Source organism: Camelus ferus, chromosome 1 (assembly GCF_009834535.1).
Source record: "Camelus ferus isolate YT-003-E chromosome 1, BCGSAC_Cfer_1.0, whole genome shotgun sequence".
Taxonomy (NCBI): domain Eukaryota; kingdom Metazoa; phylum Chordata; class Mammalia; order Artiodactyla; family Camelidae; genus Camelus; species Camelus ferus.
The window spans coordinates 42,790,383-42,813,319 of NC_045696.1; the positions used below are offsets into that span (position 1 = coordinate 42,790,383).

At 37.8% G+C, this 22,937-nt stretch overlaps 1 protein-coding gene across 39 annotated transcripts in view; it reads left to right on the top strand.

The window, feature by feature from the left end:
• Positions 1–22,937, top strand: part of LOC106730093 (endogenous retrovirus group PABLB member 1 Env polyprotein-like) — a 637,472-nt gene that overhangs the window by 225,188 nt on the left and 389,347 nt on the right. For 38 of the 39 annotated variants that reach the window (XR_004319394.1, XR_004319430.1, XM_032478125.1 and 35 more), the window contains one exon: positions 12,164–12,234. The exons of the other annotated variant lie outside the window; for it this stretch is intronic. Coding sequence is in view for 36 of the 38 variants with exons in the window: in XM_032478125.1 (XP_032334016.1) it covers positions 12,164–12,234 (71 nt within the window). In the remaining 2 variants the exon portion in view is untranslated. The remainder of the gene's footprint in view (positions 1–12,163; positions 12,235–22,937) is intronic. 39 annotated transcript variants of the gene reach the window in all.

Here is a 22,937-nt window from a genome sequence, read left to right on the forward strand (position 1 = left end):
ACCCACATGGGTTTTTCTCCAGGCCACCTGTGAAGAAGGAAGGGGTTTTTAATTTTTTTCCTTAAACTTCTAAGAGAAGGGGAATAGCTACAATGTGGATTGGAGGAGACAGAATCACTTATGATAGCTGTTTTTAAAAAAATTCAACCTTAGGAGCAAAACAAGTTGGACTGACAGTCTCAAAATCTAACATTCTCTCACATTTTCTTGTAAATGTATGTTTTATTGAAGCATAGTCAGTTTACAATGTGTCAGTTTCTGGTGTACAGCATAATGCTTCAGTCATAATGAACATACCTATACGTTTTTTTAAAAAAGAAATTGACAAGACTTTGCTGAATCTTAATGCCCTCCCGTTCTACTCACATCTTGCCATCTTCTATTTTCTTACTTTAAATCAAGTTTCTAACAAAGGAGTAAATATTGGTAAAGGTTGGGAAGTTTCAGACATGGGTCTCTTACTTTTTAAATCACCCAGTGGCTAGGTTTACGATATGTGTAATTTTTTCCCTTTCTCTCATTATTAAAACTTTTCTCAAAGCAAAGCCATCAGTGAATTTCAGGTGCTAGAACTTCCTCTCCATTGTTTTCTGTTGTTGAGGAGAGAAGCTTGCAAGTGCGGATAACTGCCTTCTTAGCAGGCAGTGTTGGACTGCATCTGAAACACCAGAGGTGTCAGGTGCAAGGGCTAAGTCTTTTGGATTTGTGGTACCAGGTATTTGAAATCAATTACAAACCCTGCTGGAATGTCTTTAAATTTTGAAAAGCTTAACTGTGGCCTCCTGGAATACTTATGTGTTTCTTTATTTCCTCTATATTAGTGGACTCTTTTCTCTGCAGTTGGGTGAATGTTGTAAAGGTCTCCTTGGATGTGTTTTGATGTGGGAAAGGTTTTGTGAGTCGTTCCTTATGTTCTCAAGAATGAAACCCCTTATCTTAATGAATAAAATGTCCAGACAACGTATTAGCCCTCCTGGGAGAGCAGTTATGCTTCTACTGTTTGTTGCCTGAAAAAAATGCATAAGGACTGACATTTGCTGTAAATTTAGTAAAGATTCTGGATGTATTTTTTTAATCACCAAGTCATTTTAATAAACATGACAAGGAGTATGCAAATGTGTGAAGTGTATCAGTCACTCTACTCTTGCTCAGTTAGAGAGCAAATTGGTGCTAAGATCTCTAATCACATCCCCCTGTTGCTCCCTTCAGGGGCTCAGGCTCCCATTGATGGAGAACTGTTGTGGTGTTGTGGTGTAAGCTGATTGTGTTGTTTCACTGGGGCTTTATATATATTCTAATCATTTACTTGTGAGATTGAGTGATGGACTATAAGATACGTTCTCTGTGAAATGCACTTCTGAACTTCCTAGGGAAAAAAAAAAAAAAGAAAGACAAGATGAATTAATGTTCTGGCTTATACCAAATCTAGTATTTGTTACAATGCGTGAACTGTCACTTAACCCGCCCTCTTAAATGGTGTTGGTGCTACGTCTTGCGTGTATGTGAGCTGACCTCTCCTTAGCCCCCCCTTACTCATCACTTAGGAAGGCTTAGCTCCATTGCTGATTACTCATAATATTTGGCAAGGAAATTATTTTCATTTCTCAAATTTATTTCTGGTGAATTGCTATTAACCGTCATCTACCTAATGGGAGAACTGAAAAGCATTTTCTGCCAGATAAATACACATATGCTCAACTTTGCTGATAAATGCTGCTAGCAGGGAGTGTGCAAGGCCTGTAGCTCAACCTGACCCATGGTAAGTCCTGCTCATTATCTTCCCAGATTCTGTACATTTATGACTCTATCTTAAAGGATCTTTCTCTTGATTTTTTGTTTTATGAGAGTAAAGTTTTGTTTTTTACATGCAACTGGGAATTTATCTCTTCCCTTACTTACCTGGCTATGGCGTAAGGTATACCTGCTTCTAGAGAGAGTTCTCAGAGGGTAGGGAATGGGCCTGTTTTGCCCTACTCTGTATCCTAATTGTCTAAAGTGGGAAAACGTACCTAGTAAGTCTCAGTAAATATTATATGAATGAATGAACAAATGCCCAGATTACTCTTGAATAGCAGAACTCACTGGAGTATATATATAATTTTCTGAGCCTCTAAATCACGCCACTCCTCTTACCTATTAATAGAGCTACGAAGTTGTGAAGTCTAGGCATGGGGCGGTGTTGATGCTTTTCAGAATCTAGATTAATGTCTTACAGCATGGTTACTCTCTCTTATTCAGATGAAGTCACTTGACTTTGGTATCGGATTTAATAATTGGTTTGTGGATCTTAGGTCTTTTCTTATTTGATATTCTCCATAAGACGCATGCATTGGTATGGACTAAAGACAAAGTTACATTCGAATATAGAACACAAATCCCATTCCACTGGTGAGCAGCCCTGACAGTAATAGATTGCTCATTTAATGGAAGGATCTGTGGTATTATCTGCTGAGATCAACAAAATGGGCCCAGTGAGCACATGACGTTAGCACATTATCAAATGATAATATGGCCATGAATACACTGATGCTCTTGTGAGAATTTCTGTCCTCAAGGAATTGTAATAGATTCCTTGGATACATCTGAAAGTAAATCCATAGAGACGTAATAAACAGAAAAAAATCTTTGGCTTGCTCTCTCTCTCTTACTCTGTCCCTCTCTTTTAGCGCTAATGGAAAAAGGCTATTCTAACAGCAAATAGGATTTTTCCTGAGTGGCACTTACCGCAGTGACATGGCCCACTCGAAGGGCTGTAGGATATTTTGCCAAACCACTGCTGGGCCTGCCCTTTTGCTCAGCTCCTACCGGTTTGGCTCTCATCCACATCAGGAGGCCTTGAGGCTCTGGGAAGGGGCTGCAGTCTTCATGTCCTCCCGGACCCCTTGCTGTGACTTGGGATGAAGTAGGTCTGCTCAGCAGCCAGAGAGAGAGAGAGAAAGGGGAGAGAAGGAAAAGCTGATAAAACCTTCATCTACTTTTGAGAATTTTTTGTTTGCTTTGGAACCTTGCTTGTCAGAATTTGGAAAATTTAAGGCAAAGCAAATGTCCAATCTGCTATGAGTTGGTACATAAAAGGTACACCTTTAGTGACATGACTTACTCAAAGGTCAATTGAACTGACATGTTATGCCTAAGAAATGAGATTTTATTTATGCCTCCTTCACGAGAATTAATTGATGACTTTCAACTGTCCCTTGAATAAACTTGGGCTGTAATTGAACATGAGAAAAGAAGTCAAGGTCCTATTCTTGAAGGTTACCTGTCGATCTCAATTATTGAGCAGAGTTGTCACGACTGTCACTTACATGCGTACGGGATATTTGCTAGTGATAAAAACATCCACGGAACAATAGTAAATATTGGGTTCTGCTGGTTAAATCCCCAGGATTAAAAGGAGAGCAACTAAATAGTGTCTGTCAATATTGAGTTCTTCAGAGAAATGCGCAAGATACAACAAGGTTGTTTTTAATCCATTTATTTAGCAGGATGTTCATATTCAGAAATGAGCATTTTTTGTTTTTGTTTTTGTTTTTTTTTTGCCTTTAAACTCATAGAACATGTTTCTTCACCAGATTTACATGATTGGGGAAGATTTCATGAATGTGTGTGTATTATGGGAGCTTCACAGTGAACAAAGTTGCTTAGCCTAAAAAGATCTGGGCATCACCTGGGTTCCATTTGGCCATAGTTAATATTAATGTTCCAGAGGGATCACACCTGCAGGGCAGTACACTGACAGTGTCGCTTGATTTTCATGTTACCTGCTTACTAGTGCTGCTCATGTTAAATTTGAACTTTCAGAATTATGGAATTTTTTTTGAGCCTTGTAATACCTGTTTCTGTTGGCTACCTCCCGCCACCAATTGGTGGCCTGCTTCTCTGTGTCCAGGAGTTCCCACACTTTAACTTGAATAAGAATCGCCTTGAAAACTCATTATAGTAAGATTTTTAATTTAGTATGCAGGGGTGATCTCAGGAGTTGCATTGAAAAGAAACTCTCTGAATAACTCCTGTGAAGTGGGCGCCCACCCTTCAAGAAACATGGTTTAGATCTTCCTTTAGTTAGCCTGGTTCTTCTGATTACCAAACTGGCTTTCCAGTCTCCTGGTTGTGTATTCTGCCAGCTCTTAGCTGCCCTTCTGTTTGCTATGTGTACTTCATAGAGTTGCAGGCCGGTCCAAAAACAGTGTGGTTGGAGGACTGTGAATATAAGAACTGCTACTTTCCATGGCAGGAGGGGCTTTACAGACCTGATTAAGTAAAGGATTTTGAGGTGGGGAGATTACGTTGAATTGTCTGTTTGGGTACAATATAATCACATGGTTCAGAGAGAGAGAGAAAGAGAGTGAGAGCGAGTGAGATGGATAGTTTGATGCTGGCTATGAAACTGGAGGAAGGGACTAGGAAAATTCTTCCTTAGAACCTCCAGAAGGAACATTGGTTTGCCAACACTTTGTTTTGGGGCCAGTAAAACTGATTTCAGACTTCTGACCTTCAGACGTGTAAAGTAATAAATTCACGTCATTCTAAGCCATGAAGTTTGTGCTAATATGTTACAGTAGCAATAGGAGGCTCACGTATTGTCTCTAAACTTGTTTATTCAGTTCAATTAAAAAATGAGATAAATTGTGAGTTTTTATTCCTTAGAATTTTTAGAGCACATCAAATGAGATACATTATGTAAAAAATATGGGTGCCAGTTAACTGCATGCTGCTGATGAAGATAGTGGTGATGAGGACGCCAACAACTCTGCTTCTTCATTTCTAGTTAGGCAAAGCCTCAGCCCCTGCTAAAAATGATGGTTATTCTGAACTCGTTTGCTTTTAGATCACATTTCTACTTCCAAATGTTCCCCTAGATAGTAAACTCTCTCCTTCTTGTGTGTTTCCAGGAAAAAAGAAAAAACAGCCATATTCTTGTTTCCATATTAAATTAATCCAACTAACAAGACTTTTTGACCATCTACCAACTACCCACAATTATCTATGCCAGGAATCACTTGGCTCAATCATATTTCCCTTGAATTTCTATAATTTATAGTTTTAGGATTGGATGAGGCTATTTTTTCCCTCCAAGTAGAGCTTCTTTAGAAAGTCTCACGGTTCCATGACACTCTACTGCTTCTCTTTTTCAGCACCAAGCCTGTTCTGAAACGATGTAAATGATTGAAAAAAATTTTTCCTCTTAAAGGACTGATAATCTGTTGTTACAAATGTAACAGGATCAGATGCCACTTAAAGGGAGAGCAATTAAAGAATGGTAAGAACTCAGAGGAGAGGAGCTGTGTATTGATATGTTGGAAAAGACTCTAAGAAGGAAGTGAGACTGGAGCTGCGATTTGAAGGATGTGTATAATTTGTATAGGAAGAAGGGAAGAGGCAAGGTACTTTAAATTAGGGGGACAATGAAAAATCCATAGAGTCCACTGAGAGAGAAGGGTGAGCAGGGATTGCACTGGAGAGGATCAACCTATACAGAGATGGAATTAAGGTTGAATCATGATGTGCTCAGGCTTTACAGGAACTGGAAGCACTGCTTATTCTGTTGTATTCCTGAACCTCCTTAGAAATCCATACTAACATATCTGTAAGTTTAAACAAAGATACATTTATTTTTCTTCTGTAACAGTCAGATAGAATAGCGTATATTCTTATCCATTCAAGCTGATCATCATCTTGAGATACCAGGGCTAATGGACATTCATCCTCTCTCCTCCCAAATAGCTTGGACCCTCTAATAGTGAATGCCACTAATGGTTATGAAGTTCCAATTTTCGATATTTTTAAAAGGAAAAAAAATATCCGATAGGCATATGGAGTAGAGCAGGACTATTCTAAGTATCGAGGGAACTGTCTGGAGATGGAACAAAGTAATCAGACGTTTATTACTGCGTCTGCCCAGGCACATTAGTATAAAAGGGTCAGCACATCAGTGAAGTAACAGTGCAGGAGCTTTAGCACCAGCATCCCCAGCAAAGTCTCTGCAGCCTTCTGGCTAGGAGCAAAAGAAGAGGAAGCAAATGTGATGATTCAAGAAAATAGCAGGGATGGTGAATCAGAGCAGTCAGGGGCTCCTTCAGAGATCATTTACGTTCATGTTCAAAAGACAGTGACTCCTTCCTTAAAAAAAAAAAAAAAAAGATTCAATCAATAAATAGCAGAAAGTAGTCCATTTCCTGAGCCCAGAGTAAGTAAGGAAAGACCTGGCATTTTTAGGCAAGGGGAGTCTCCGTATCCATTTCTTAGGTGAGTCAAAACTGGTGCATCCCTCGCTAAAGAAGTCCTGGGGCCCCTGGTCTGCAGCGGCTGTTGCGTGGTGCCTCTCCCACACTGCCCTTGCTAAGGCTTTCATGAGCGTCCAGCTCCGTGCCTCAGTGTGAAATGAATCCGCACGACACCCTAAAGGTTTTTATTGCATTTTAACATTCAAATGATAACATTCAAAAAAAGTACATAAAACAAACAACTTGTTAGGGAAGAATCATAAGATAAACACAAATATAGTCACTATCCCAGTCATGACCATATTGTCATGCATACTGCAGGTGCACCCAGCTGTCCCCCGGGTCCCTTCACATCCATTCTTTTCTCTCTCGCAAAGGTAACCACTGTCCTGAGTTTCTTGGCAATCACGTAGCATTCTTCTTTATACAACTGGCACTTATGTATATATTCCATAAGCACCGCAATTTAGTTTTACTTGTTTTCTTACTAGCGTATTAACAGAACTGAATGATAAGCATTCTTTTGTGTTCTGGCTTTTCCTTTTTCCTTTTATTGTTACATTTGTGAGATTAATCCAGGGAGATTCTTGTGGTTCTTGCAGTTGTTTTTGAAGTCACGCTGGTGGATACAGGCATATCTCAGAGGTATTATGGGTTTGGTTCCAGAAGACCTCAATAAAGTGAATATTGCAGTAAAGTGAGTCACACAGATGTTCTGGTTTTCCAGGTGCATATAAACATTATATTTACACGACATTGTAGTCTAGTAAGTGTGCAATAGCATTATATCTAAAAAACAATGTACATACCTCAATTAAAATATAATGCTATTGGGAAAATGACCAATATCTTATTCGATTCAAGATTGCTACAAACCTTCCATTTGTAAAAAATGCAATACCTGCAAAACACAATAAAGCAAATTACAATAAAATGAACTATGCCTGAATTATATTATGTACATGTATTATAGATGGCTGTGTAAATTAGTGCATGTACATTTCAGATAACATTTCTTTATAGAATCTCAGTTAAGATGAACCCTCATCAGCCCCTAAGGGAGGTGTGTTAGTTTTGATTGCTGTCTAATAAATTCAGCATCTTCAGACACCACCTATGTAGTACCACACAGTCCTGGAGGTCAGACGTGTGGGTAGGCTGGACTGGTTTCTCTGCTCTCAGGATCACAAGGCCAAAATCGAGGTATTATTTATTCTGGTCTCCGATCTGAAGGTCTGCGGAAGAACGCACTTCCAACTCATTCAAGTTGTTGTGTCATCATTCCGTTTCCTGTGGCTGTAGAAATGAACTCCCATCTCTTTGCTGGCTGTTGGCTGGAGGTCATTCTCAGCTAATAGAAGTTGCTGTAAGGTTCTTTTATGTGTCCCCCTAGTCTTCAAAGCCAACCACAGAGCATCAAATCTCAGGCTTCCAGTCTCTCTCATTTTCCCTTCTGACAGGAGCTGGAGAAAAGTTGCTTTGAAGTGATTAGACACACGTAATTAGATTACCCCACCAGGTAAAATCTCTTTTGTCATATAATGTAATACAATCATGGGAGGGATATATAGTCATATTTACAGATTTCACCCACACTCAAAGGGGTCTTCACAATGTGAGGGTCATTGCGGGGATTTGAGAATTCTGCCTCACACAGGAGTGAAGAAAATAATTTTATTGGTTTAAAATCTAGTGTTTCTGAACACTGCATTCAGTAATTTCCACTGTTTTTGTAGCTTTGGTACTTAAGACGACCAGGGGTACTCAGACGTCATGTAAAATTGATACCTACCTTCAACAAAGAAGGCTGTATTCGTCATGCTGTTTTTCTCTCCTCCTTAACTTAAGAATATTACTTATTGAGTAGATGCTATTCATAAAGTACAGTGATGGATACAGAGATAATGTGAACATTGCATAGTAACCTGTGGAACAGCAGATAAATTGTAATAACACTATATTGAATTCAAGAGAGGGCAAGAGTTCATTCTGCTCAGGACATGAGGGACACCTTCACATTTCAACCAAATTTAACATCCATCCTTTGTCTTTGGTCTGTCTCCCTTACTTCTGTTCTTACACTTTTTTTTCATACATTTAGCAAACATTTATACAGCACTTACTGTCAAGTACTGTTCATGGCCCTGTATATATATATATGAACTTACTTAACCTCACAGCACCTCTGTGAAGGAGCTGTACTCTTAGTATCTAATTTCATAGGTGAAAATGCCCGGGTACAAAAGTTAGGTGACTTGTGCAAGTTTGCACAACAGGTAAGCAGCAGGGTTTGAACCCAGTCATGCTGGCTCAGAGTCCTTGTTTTTAAACCATTATGCTGTCCTGCTCCAAAGTGTAGAAAGAATGCAGATTTAACCATGTTATTTCCAGGTTCATATCGTTGTGAACCATGTAGGGCAGTGGTTTTCATCAGACTCTGCTATTATCCTCCTTCAGCTAGACGTTTGGCAAGATCTGGAGATCCTTTTGGTTGTCACAGTGACACTAGCGTTTAGTGGGTAGAGGCCAGGGGTGCTGCTAGACATTCTAATTCTTTTCCTCCCACAACAAAGAATTATCTGGTCCAAAATGTGGGTAGTGCGAGGTTGGTAGTGCCCCGTGACCCCTAGGATTAAATCAAAGATCGCAAACATGGCAAGCAGGGTGTTTATCTAGCTGGCCTTTCCCTTTCCCTTCCAGTATTTTGTGTGCACAAAGTGCACGCACAGTGCTGTGTCTTGACACTGTGGCTGTGTCTATTCGCTCCTCTCTGCCGGGAATGCCTTCTCTACCCATCCTCTCACCCTCAACACTCTCCATGCATTTACTCGTCCTTTGAGTCTTAGCTCAGGCTGTGGTCACTCTTGAGGCCTTTTCCCCATAGTCCCAACAGGGTGAGGTGCCCATCACCATCAGCCCGCGTGATCTTCAGCTCCCTTGAACTATTGCATGTAAGACACTAAACAATTTTGAGCTCTTCCTTTGCTTCTCCCCCATGAGTCTGGGAATCCAGTGGGAGCAGGGACTGTCTGGCTCACAACTGTGTCAAAAGCACCTAGTAGAGTGTGATTTCTGACACACATAAATCCAATACATCTCAGCTGAATTAGTAAATAGAAGTGTTGTCTTCCTCTGCCAGGGCTGCCGTGACAAAGCCCTGCAGGCTGAGTGGCTGAGACAACAGAACTCCGTTTCTCACAGTTCTGGAGGTGGGGAAGGAGTCCGAGACCGAGGTGGCAGCAGGTCTGCTCTCCCTGAGGCATCTCTCTTTGGCTTGTGGGCGGCATCCTCCCTCTCTGTCTTCATGTGGCCTTTTCTCTGGATGTGACTCTCCTGTTGTCTTCCTTATAAAGAGATAGATGCTATTACATTAGGGACCCACTCTTACAATTTCATTTAGCCTTTATTGCCTCCTTAAAAGCCCTATCTCCCAGTTCAGCCACACTAGCGGCTAGGGCTTCAACATATGAATTTTCGAGGAACATAATTCAGTACGTAACAAGTACCAAGTGAAAAAAATACAGAAACAGTAATTATATCTCAGTTTAGATAGGAAGATGCTTCTCAAATCCAGTCATTTGATATAAGCTGTTATTAAAATATTAATATTTTGATTAATTCTGTTCACTTTAAAAAATAAGGATATTTATATTATAACTCTAAATAAAAAGCAAGCTTATATCCTTAAACAAATGGTATCCATACAAACGCATGCAATGAAAACAAAAGAGTCATACATACTTGTATCCGGAGAGTGCTGCCCATGGAAAGATTGGCACTTGCATTTATGCTCTCCTTGTTATTGAAAAGATGGTCAGGTGTTTGAGATGTGTGAAGAGTCACTTGCACCAAAGCAATATAGCCAGAAGGAAGGAGAGAAACTGAAGAGGAATGGCATTCTTACTATGTGAATCAACATTGTTTCTTGCACATCGTCACCAAACTAGATGCATCGGAAACTTGGGCACAGGCTAGAATAGAATCTAGGCTGTGTGATGAGGAGTGGGTGGGGCGAGGGGGGAGGCTGCTCATGCCGAGCAGGCTGGGTGGCAGGAGACTGTGCTCTGGTTGATAGCTGGGGTTCTGTGTGTTTGCTTCTTGTCTGCATCATTTGATACTGTACAGCGAAGTTAAGTTGGATTCCAAGTATCCAAAAATTGTTACCAAAAGTCCCCTTTTGGTACTAAGAGAATCTGTAAACCTTTTAAAGTTTATAATGCTAATTTGATTCCCATTCCATAAAACCATGTTTTGTTTTTGGTGGGTTCATATGTCAAGCAGTGCTTTAGAGTGATTCTGTTGTGGTCTATGACAAGGAGTCTCAAAATCACCTGGAGAGCTTGTTCAGACAGAGTTTGCTGAGCCCACTATTCCCATGGTTTCTGATGAGTAGACATTGGTGGGGACTGAGAATTGATATTTCTCACAAGTTCTCAGATAATGCTGATGCTGTTTTTCCGGATACCCTACTTTGAGAAGCATTATTCGATGGTCCGTATAAAATTCTGCCTTGCCTCCTTGGAAGAGCCATGGATGAAAAGCAACCATATATTGCTCTTCCAAATGGAGAAATTAAAGGCATATGTAGATGCAGTATTTTTTCCCAGAGCATGTTGGAAGCATTCTTGGTATTTTGAGTGCAGTTCCTATTTGGACCTTCATCCAATCACTGAAGACTGATTTACTAAGCTTCTTCGTTTGCTGGGTTCTCTGCTGGGTAGTTGGTGTGCAGCAGTGTGCACAGGTGGGGTCGCAGGCTTTATACAGACTAGTGTTTACAGCAAGCCAAGTGGCTATTTTAGTCAATGTGTGAGCTCACAGAACTGGGAATGAAGTTCTGTCTCAGTTTGCCAAACTCTAGCTTTGTGAACAAAATCATGTAACTTGCCTGGATTCTCAGTTTCTCCTCTCAAAAATGAGATTAGCATCACATTCAGTGACTCAAATATTTCTGGAAAGGTCTGACATTAAAAATATTTCTGGAACTTATGATATATGATACCCTCACTTTTTTCTCTCCCCCTCTAGGTGCCATAATGGTCTGAATTGAAACAGTTACTATTAGTAAAACACAGTAATAATCTGTATGGCATTTAAGATTAGTTGGTTAGAATCTTATTTAATCAGAATGACCTCCTATGCTCATGACCTGATCTATTGAAAGCTATTGGAAATACGTGTCAAACATCATAGAAATCAGAAAATTACATTGAAACTGCCTGAACTGTCCTGCAGCATGTCCACCATGAAGTCTTTTCTGTCTCTTTTATGAGGACCAACTCTACCTGTTAGCAGCTTTGCCACATCTGAGCACACATGTGCTCTCCACTCAAAGGCAGCGCAGCTATCCAAGAGACATTAGACAGTTACAAAGCAAAAACAAAACTTTGGCTCTCAGATAAATCTTACAGATGTCTTTGGATATACAGATTTGGGTTTGAATCTCGCCTAAGCTACTTATGACTTTGGTGATATCAGACAAGTTACTTGGACTCCTTGCATCAAAGTTTTGTCATCTATAAATGGAACTAGTGTAACTCACAGGATGTTGTGACAATTGGACATAATAATGCATGTAAAACATCTAGCAATGTATATGGCATACGGTAGATGTTGAATGTTATATAAAAAATAACTTGTAATCAGAAACCTGTTTCAACCAGATTACGGGCCATCACTTTTGGACCCAGAAAGGAAAATCGTATAGGGACATGAATTGCTGACCACTGCTTATTCTCTGCTGCTGCATGGCTAACCTGAGGCAGAAGGCAGCAGGAAGCGTTAGGGAAATATCTTAGTTTGGGTTCTCTTGAAAGCAGAGCCTGAGAAAAGACCATGGCTTCACCAGGAAGCAGAAATTAGGGAGTGGGGAGAATTAGACAGAGAGGGATGAAAGATCAATATTCAGCTGTGTTTTTTGTCACTGTCTATTTCCCCAGAATCCACTAAGAAGTATGGAGAACTCCTCTCCCAAGAGACCAGCTGAGAGAACAGCTGCCCGGAACACGAGGTGAGATTTGTCCTGGGGGCTTTTACCCCCACTTCTGGGCTGAATTTACACATGATTTGAGGGTATTCCCATTACCTTGGGGAAGCAGCCTATTAGAAGTTGGAAAGGTCCTTTAAGCCTCCTTGACAGATGGAGCACTTCCACCAGCAAGCCATAGGGGAGTCTGGGCTGCAGCTGAAGTCAGAGGTTGGCTGAGGGGGAGTCTGAAGCGTCTACAAGTGAGGGTAAAGTCCTTTTGCTCAGAATTCTCTAAGGCAGTGCTTTTTAGAATAAGACTAGAATAGGTCTACCCCCTTCTCTTTTCAAAATTCCCTATAGTCATTAATCTTCATGTTCAACTTAATGAGTATTACCTTATCTTAAGCATAAACTAAAAATGAATACTTGACTTCATACATTGTCAAGTACAACATATATTCCCAGGCCTAATGACCCCACTAATAGACACTGACTAGACAAGTACTTCAGATAAGGTGGTCCTTACGCTACCTACAGCAGAATTACCAGTAAGGCCCACTACATTAAAATCTCTCAGGATGAAGTGTCTTTTCTTTAAAAAGCTCTGTACTGGAAAGTCAGGGAATTATTATGCTATATTCTTTTGAGCTTTAAATTTTCTTATTTTGTGTACATTGATCGTGTTCACATTTTCTTTTGAATCCCCTACATGGCAGTAAAATAGAATTTTAGATAGTTTTTCTCCCCTATCTTTTGGAGAGAGTATGGGGTAAATCATTCACGGAACTATGTGTTTTGGATTGTATTGTGTGCAGTGTGTGGATGAGAAGTTCCTTCACCGGCCACTTCTAAGTGCTTAAACGTATACACACCCGACGTAGCCCTGCATACCTTAGAATCATCCCATCTCTGAGGTACAACAGGGAGTGTAAGGTTGACTCTCGCATTGAAGGAAACAGAGGCTCGTAACACTTGAATGTCTTATTTCAGTCCAGGTACCAAAGCATAGTTCCAGCTGAGATTAGAGCTTTGCTAAAGTGCCTTGGTATTGCTGGGATACAGGCTGTCTGGAAAACTGGCACGGTAAATGGCTCGTAGGTTTGTTGTTTTGTCTTTAAAAGGAGATACCAACCATACACATTTTTCAGAACTCTCTTTTCTCAGACAGACTATAGTTTTCCTTTCAGACATTTTATAAAAGTACTTAATCTTATTGAGCATATCTGGACACAATGAACTGATTTAAGAATAAAGAGACTACTTGAGCTCAGGGTTTACTTTCTTGTCAGCTGGTGTCACTGGCTAGTTTCATGGCAGGGTTTCTAAACATATATTTTCTGTGACTGGGAACATGCCATTCAATGTAGAGTGGACAAATGTGTGGATTGTGGCTTCCAAATTCTCCTTTATTCAATGCCCTCCTGAATACCCTTCTACTATTCCAGGTTCTCAGGACTCAAACACGTTTGCTAATAAGATCAGAGTGAGAACTTTATTAAATACTGGTTCATGGAAGACTTTATGGTTTTACTGTGTAGTTTGACTGTACTATCCTAGTCTGCATTGTATAGCTCCCTAAATTTCATGCTTTTGATATGTTCTTTCTCCAAAAGGGCATTGCTATAATGGCAATGTAATGACAACAGGAGAACTTAATGCTTTTAGAACATTATATTTAATAACCATTACCTGTAATATATCAGACAGTGAATATTTGGAATTTATTAAGTCATAAATGGGTCATCAAATATTTGGGTGGTGGAACTGATTGGTAAGTGAGATGGAAGCTACTGGAGCTGAAATTTTGGGAGGCTGGTTAATTTGCAATCTCAGTAACATTTCTGTGGAGTTGCTTGAGTATTAAACATACAAAAAGCATAATTAGGCTTTAATAGCTCATTTATCAGGGAGATTCACACTCAGTGTTCACAGTGGTACAGAACCCAAACTGGAACCTAACACCAAAGCAAAAAAGTATTTTTGGGGGGTGTGGGTGGGAGAGTGGATGTAAATGAGAGCACACCATTACTTTTTGAGTTCACAGACCTGATGGCTATAGTTTTTTTGCATGTTTACCCACTGTCAGACTATGAGCTACTTTTTCTGCCTTAGTCTCCTTATCTCTGAAACAAAGATAATAATAGTCACCTCTTAATGGGGTTGTACACACATGCACACACACATTACATATACACATTTTACCTGACATCACACTGTTACAAAGTCTGCATAAACCATTTAGAGGTAATTTGATATACTTTTACAAACAATGCTAACAATGTTGACTATTTTATTGGTCCACAGAAAATTTGATTAAAAGTCATATTGTTATATACAGGTATACTGAACATAACAATAATAATATCAATAATTTAAAATATAGCTTATAGTTGATACATACATAGTGCTTACTAGGGGCCAAGCCCTATAGATATTTTATATATAATTTGTTTACTCTTCAGAAACCCATTATAAGGTAGCTACTGTAACACTGTTTACATATGAGGAAACTGAAAAAGAAAAAAAAAGATTGCTCTCAGTGTGACAGTGAGAATAGAGGTAGAAACATTACGGTTATCTGGTGTATTCGTTAAAAAAGCAGAAGTCTATAGTTATTTATTGCAGGTCAGGGCATCCCTCAGTAACCTCTTCAGACAAAGTAGTGTGTAGGCAGGTCAGATATCAGTAAAATCACTCCTGAAAACACACTAAACAAAAGTTTGTTGGGAATTTTAAGACAAAGTAGCATCTGATAGATCTCAAAACTAGTTTCACCAAAAAGAATTTTTAAACCTTTGAAAACCAAAAAATTTAAGTTCCTTTTCATTGGTCAGGATGTTAAAGAACACATCTCTTTAATTATGCCCAGAGTACAAAATAATATTCATCATAGCTTTTGTAGGTTAAAAAAAGTGAAAAGAACGAACAGCAACCACACACACACATCCACACGTACGATTTATTGAGATTTAAGGATGTAATTTGGAACTTTCTGTTTCAAAACAGTTTTTAAAGTCAAGTAAAATTTCTCCTTTGTTTTCCACCTACTCTATCACATTAGAGCCCTGTCACTCTGCATCAGGCATGCTTATAGCCATCCATACCTTTTGCTGCTAATAATGCCTTGAGATGATAACTCATCCATTTATCTAGATTAATATTCACTTTCCTTCAAGTTGATAAATTGAAATTAGGTACTTTGGAATTCATCTGCTCTATTGATGCTGAACATACGAGGAGATTCAAGGATGTGCCAAGGATGATTTTTAAAGCGAGGATTATTTCTGCTTCTGAAACAAGACTTAGGTACTAAGTCCTCTTAGAATTTTTTGTTGTTGTTGTAATCTGACCCTGCTAAAATGTGGAAAGTTTTGATTATATTGAAATCAAAGGGTTTTGTTTAACAAAGGTAACCATAAGAAGTATATGGAAGGGTGATAGGAAGACTATATTTCAATATCAAAATAAAGCATGGGATGTATAGATAGCGAGACTATTTAAGGAACTCTTTTAGCAGTAGGTTACTCAAGAGAAGAGAGAGCTTAGAAAATGAAAAGGAATTCAGAGAGGTGGAAATCAGAAAAACCAGTGAGCATTTGAAGAGCTGTCTTGCTATCCATTGGGGAAGTACCAGTTAAAGCACACCTTGAATTCTCCAGACTGGCAAAAATTAGAAAGTCACATGATATCTAAGCCTAGTGAGGATAGGGCAAAATGGAATCCCAAGGGCACGTCCGTTGGAGGTACCCATGTTACAGGGCAATGTGGCAGTATCTAGTGTGATCAGGTTGCCTGTGATCTAGTTCTAACTTCTGGGTATAGTCCTTCCAGACTGTGTAAGAGCAGTGAGATGTTCACACCCACACTTGGGTGACAGCAAGAACTGGAAGGCACGCAATGACTATCACTGCTCGAAACAATAGGAAAAATAGAGTGATATTAGGGGCGCAAGACAACTTGAACGCTCACCAGCAGTGCTATAATAGCAGTGCTATAATAAAGGATGTAACACTATCTCCTAAATACTTGAATGATAGATGGGCAGGACCTATGTTAACTAGTACTAAAAAGTGCTTTTGTGGGAGTTGGGCTTGGAAGAGAACAAAGAAAGAGAAGCATTTAGTAAAAGACAAGTAGGTAAGTATTTAAATCAATTACGGGATAAGGATGAGTAACTCAATCAGAGTATGCATTCCAAAAAAGGAAATGGGCAAATAAACAACCCTCTGCCAATGCTGTCCTCTCTCCCTTCTTGAGACTTCTGTGATACACTAGGTTTGGTGGGCTAAGATTCTGAAGGGTTTTTGAAAAGAGAGGAGGATTCTGTGATCTCTAAAAGTCTTGTCTAAAGATCTTTGCTGCTTATTCATGACTGGCTTTCAGGCCTCTGATGAGTCCCACTGACTTCACAAAGATACCATCATCTTCCAGAATACTAAACTAGGATTGGTCTATTTAATGCTTCTATTATTTGGTGACTCCAAGTGCCATGATTTCTGAGAGGTAACCACTGTCACATGTTCCAATGCACAACTCCTTTTGGATGATATACTGAACCTGAGAAAGAGCATAGACATAGTATTGGCCTCCAGATGTATTAGAGTTTGAATTGTAGCCATCACGTACCAGATATGAAATTAGAAACAGGCTTTTTATTTTTAAGAGTGAAATATTGCCATCTAGTTTATTTTCTACTGTGTTTGCTGTTAATCATGGCATTTGCAATTCTAATTAAGAAATGGGTGAACTTAGCAAGCAGTGTAAATTTGATAAGCATATCCTATGAGGAGATCAAATTATATTTGTAAAGAATCTCATGCACTAATATAAATCATAATTGTATTAATATATTAATAAGTTAATATTAATATATTAAAATCTTAAAATCTTAATAGCTAAGAATTGATTTTTTAAAAATGAAAGTTGTTCTGATTGTCACGAAGGCAAATCTTATTTATTTATGACTGAAAAACATTAGAAGAGAAATACATACAATGTGTTGAAAACTTTATATGTTTGAAAAGATTCCACATGTGGATGTATACATGAGAAAAACATGTTTTAATACAGGTAAAAAAAATACTAAGATTGAATTACCTAAAAAAGCAACATATATGACTCTGTATAACACCTAAGACTAGTTATGAACTGATGCATAGAAGTTCCAGTGATTTAAAACTGATTGATCTTGACAATGAATATAATCAATGATTGAAAATTGGCTACTTGAAACTGTTTATTTAGAAAAAGTGACTATTGTCTATCAAAAGAAATGGAGTATTGGGTATACTCCAAGATAAAATAATTATATTTTGAGAATTAACAGTAACCTAAATTCAGAGATGACTGATGATCTATAATAATGCTTATCATGCACAAGTGTAATCACCTGATTACTGGGTTGTCAGAGTGCTAACATTCTTTTGAGCTATGTATTTTATTTTATTGAATAAAAGAGTGAGTGTATGAATAAATATATGGACATATGGATATATAGCTATGTGAAAAGCTGAAAATGATAAAAGAAAAAATTCAGAATCACCTTAAGTGGGAAAAGACATGATTTTATATATCTATCCATCTATCATTACAAATTGAAGAATTTAGGCTACATTTGTATTTGAAAATAATTCTCAATTAAAATTTTAGCTATCATCACATAGAAAGTTCAGAATCTCACTGAAAATATGGAACTTAGATCCAACATATTTCCTAAAATGGAAGTAATGGCATAAAGGAAAAATACAATAAAAACTGAGAGCCTTGTAGCACTGGTCTCGTAATTTGTAGTCACTGCAGAAATAAGCTGCATGAGTGATGTAAGGGTTTGTGTCAGAAGGGGCTGTAGCTAATTTTTTAAAAATAATGGTACTGGAAGCATTTATGATATCTATAAAGGTGGCAAAGATCAAGGTACAGGATATGTTACACTATTTTGGCCAAACATCAAATGAGAGACCTAGTGTTCTTTCATTTATATAATGCCGTAAAATATAAATTTTATTTAATTTGCTCTTTTAGATTAAATATTAAGAAAACATATTGTTGATAAAATGTTGATGATCCTTAATTTGTACTTCAACTAATATGCTATGACAAACACCCCATATATAATCATGCATTCTGGAATGTACATCTAAAAAAGATACCTTGAGTAAAGATTTTTTTTAAAGCATTTCTCCATGATCTGAAGCACAATAAATAATTATTAGATTTATTTATAGGTTTATATCCCTTATCTTGTTTCACCAAGTTTTTAAAAATCTCTTGTAAAGTGTATGTATGTAATAAAGGGTAAGATGAAATTTTAGAGTAAAATGGAAATGGAAAAATAATAAAAATCTGTACAAATAAGTTTTGTACACTTGCTACAGATGTATCTCAGAGTGACTCTGTTTAATTGTCATATCAAAAGAAAACATGTGAAATTTTTGTTGGCTTAAAAACCATTTAAAATCAGGTTAATTGTAAATTGTACAGCTTTTCTTGATACCAAGATCTGATAGGAAATTCCCTCAAGGCTCCAACAGGACATTATACTATTGATATTGCTACACCTCCAGTATATATCACTGTGTGTGTGTGTGTGTGTGTGTGTATCCTACGTTCATGTATATATTTTATATTTGTGCAAAATGCAGTAATGGAAATTCTGCTAGAGGGTCATTGCAAAATTAATTAGTACAAATAGATACTCTGGTCTCTGATAACATGACTTCTTAATCCAAGGAAATAATTCAAACTGCCTTCATAGGGTTTCTAACCCCAAGATATGTATCATCACAGGGATTCCAGTGATGGGATGAAGGCATTTTGTAAAGCACCCAAAACTGTAGTATGTTAATACCGTTATGTATCATTTTAGATTTTCCCTACTTCCACTATACATAACAATCTCAAATAAATTGTAACATGCAAAATTTAGAGAACCATTGCACGTCATGTGCTTATTAACTATTTAAATTCTGAATTAGCAAGTATAGTTATGTTCTTTGATAACTTATTACTATTTAATTGTTAGCTTTTAAGTAATTTGCTCTTGGCATCAACCATATCAGAAATGAGGGTCCCTTTATTTTATGGTTTTCATGATACTTTCTTTAAAATTACAGTTTTAGGTAAGTTATATGATTTTCTCCTAGGACCTTCCCTCATAGAATTCAGCATGTGGCTGAAAGTCTTAACTATCATGGAGATTGATTTGCTATGATAAGAGCCATGGATGAATTGTTTATGAACCAATATTTGGAGAAGGATTCCACTGTTTTTCATATTCATATTGTCTCAATTAGTGACACTTACCAAATCTGTTTCTTCATATAATACCCAGGTATCTGTCTATATAAATCAGCAATGCCATGTAATTCTTATGGTATAAACCATTTTCTCCCTGATCAGACTTTCTACTTGATACTTGGAGGATGTGGGATCTGAATCCACTAACAATCCCAGAGACAAGTGGGATGAAAGGGTGGAGGACAGGACGACTACTGTCCATGTGCAAGGTAACTGCCTCAGGTGAGGTCATTGCAAATCCATCAGGCAAGGCAGAACTTCTGTCACTAGACAGGAGAGGTACTTTTTCTGCTCTTTAAGAGATTTTGTGTGTGCGTGTGATTTGTGGGTTAAAGTCCTTAGATTCATCATAATTCGTCCAAATGTTCCATTCCACTTTCCAGAGATCTAGTCAGTCCCTTAAATTTTATGAGATCTGGCAGGGCTGGTAAATCTATTTATGTTCTAATTTAGCAATCCTTAGGAGAAGTTTCTGCTCTGCTTTTCAGTGTCAGCAGCCCACCCTTGAATCTGCAAGAGATATGGGATTCTTTTAGGATAAACATGGCGGCTTTCTCGTTCTTCATTATTACTTAAGCTGAGAATTTAGAACCTTGAACTTACCTTTTTTTTGTTTTAATGAAATGTTTCTAGTGCCATCAGAATAACCAGCACATTATTTGTGTTACTCATAACTAGATACTGGAACATGGAGACTATCTCCTACGAACACTCACGTCTTTTAGAACTTGTTTAAGAGCTACAGAAAGATGACTTCTATTTCATTCCTGTCTTTCAAATCCTGCATAAATGCATCTCAGTGGCAGAAACTAAATTGTATCCAGTACCTTAGTCACAAAGAAGTCTGAGGAAAGGCTTTTTAGCCGTTGAAATACAGAATGGAGCATGGGGCGGATTTGTTTTACTCAGTCTTTTCAGCATCACTTGACAAGTTGATTTTTGTCTTTTTAATGCACTTTCTGCTCTTGCTTTCTGTGTAATAGTATTTTGCTGTTTTCTTTCTTCATGCGTTGCCTGCTGTTTCTGAGGATCATTTTCTGGATCAAGTGAATAAGGAAAATGGGGACAGAGGAATAGGTCCATCATCTTTGATATGATGACAGTGAAGATTTCTCTGTATAGGTTTCACTTAGGTTCTAGACTTAAGTCTAGAAGTCTGTGCGTGTGCAAGCACACGCACATACAAATGTGGGGTGGGTTTTGGGAATAACACCAATCTTTTTTCTTTCTTCCTTTCTCCCTTCTTTCTCTTCTGTGGCAACTCTAGAGACCATATGTTGAGGGTGGTAGCATCACAAGATGGAATTCCTTGGCATCCTTGTGTAACTTCTTGAAGGGAGGCCACACCTCTCATGAAGAACAATATTGACTGTCTTGTTAAAAATAAATAACTTTCACTTTGTTTTAAGCCATTTAAAACAAAAGAGAGCTTTTAGTCTGTTTGTTTCATGAAAGTTTGAAGTTTATTAGAAAATAATGCTAGAAGGAGACAAGAAAAATGTGGGCATTAGCAATAAAGCGATTATCATGATAGACAATGACATTTAGGTCAACTAAGAGCAAGTGGTATTGATGGTTAGTTAGAAAGTGATAGTGTCAATATGTTTATGACATTGACAAGTAATAGGATTGTGAGGGTATTTGACCAAGTGAGAAGAAGTCTATGACATACTGTTTTAAAGTGTATGTTTGCTATCAAGAGTTGATGGGATGTTCATTTTCTTACGGTATCAAGATTGAAGGCATGCTCATCAAAGTGAATGATTGAGGGGATATGAAGGAGAAATGAAAACACCAACTATGTGGAGATCAACAAACTGAGAGGCCAGGGGTTTATAGAGGACCATTTGAGAGATATTCATTTATTCCAATATTTAAAATTTTCTAGTTTTATCAGTAGATGAAACCAGAAGCGTAGGAAACTCATATTGGTCCTCTCTGAACACTTTGCTCTTTATATTTTACAGATTTACTTTTGGTGAGACAAAGATAATGTTGCATATAAAAACATGAGCATTGATGTCAGACTGCCATCTTCTGATTCTGGTGTAGCCATTCACTAGTGTAGTGGTACTTGGCAGTTGGTTTACTCAAGAAATTTTTTTTTCTGATGTAAAAGGAATTTTGAAGATTAAATTAATTCAATGATTTTGAATGTCTTGATTAATAAATTACTATCATTATTGTGTAATATTATGCGTTCCTACTTTGCTTGATGACTTAGCATTAAAATTTACCACTAAGTTTACTGTAGGGACAATGGCGAGGACAGTATCCACCATATCATTTATTGTTACCTATGAAACTCCTTACTTTTCACACACACACACAAAACAAAAACAGATATAGACTTCCAGATTGAAATGCCAAAAGAAATTTGCTTCCACTGAAAAACTGTTGTATATTCTCAAATTCTCCACAAGTATCATGCTAACAAATGTTCAGTCCCTTTTAGCTTTGGAGACCACATAATTAGAGTCAAAACAGTGGCTTGACTTTAATATAGGAAAAGACTCTGTCAGTATCATATACACACTCCCTTCCCTCCATTAATGATAACCTTTCATCTTATTTTAGATTTAATATTTATTTATTTATTCTTCCACATATATTACAAGTCACCTCAGTTCTTGTGTGTGTGCATATGTGTGTATTAATAAACTCAATATCCTAGATTTTGAAATCACAAACTGTTGGAAGGAAAACAGAGATCCAGAAGAAAATTTCTACCTCTATAGAAAGTTTTTTTTTTTAAAACAATAGGGAAGGGTTTTCCACATAAGGACTAGAATGAAGCGATTCTCCTTCAGTGGGGGGCAACCCGAGCCTGTGATCTAAACGACTCTTTCTACAGGTCTCGTTTTGATTGAAAGGTTAGTTGTGCATCATCTATTGGCCTTGTTTCTTAATTGGGTCCAATCTATGTTATAATTATTCCTTTACATTGTGATTTCTAGTGTCAGGGAACTTAGAATCTAATGAGGGTTCTAGACCTCTTTTCTCAATTACATCTATATGGATATTTTAATGGTAAAAGGAGATTAAAAATAAGGTTCTATTTCCTAGTCTACAACTGAATCAAGCAGGTGTTATTTTAATAATGTCCTATTCCCATCCCTGCAAGTAGAACTTGCTGCATTGCAGCTGAGAAACCATGTTAAGTAGGACACCTATGAGCATCTTTGAGAAACTGCTCAGAGGTTAAATGTTTCTTACTTTTCATACCAGCAAATGATTTCATCTTTGACCTGTAATTTGACGTTCTAAGCATATAGTGTTTTGTATTTTAGTATCAAGCGTGATTAAGTCAATTGGATTTCATCCAATCTTTTATTAATTTTGGTACTGGGAAGGGTGAGGATAGACCATTGAATTTTAAGCCTATGTAAGTTTCAAGGAAGGCAAATACACAGAAGCAAATCAAGGTAGTGCAGTTCCTGTCAGTCCTG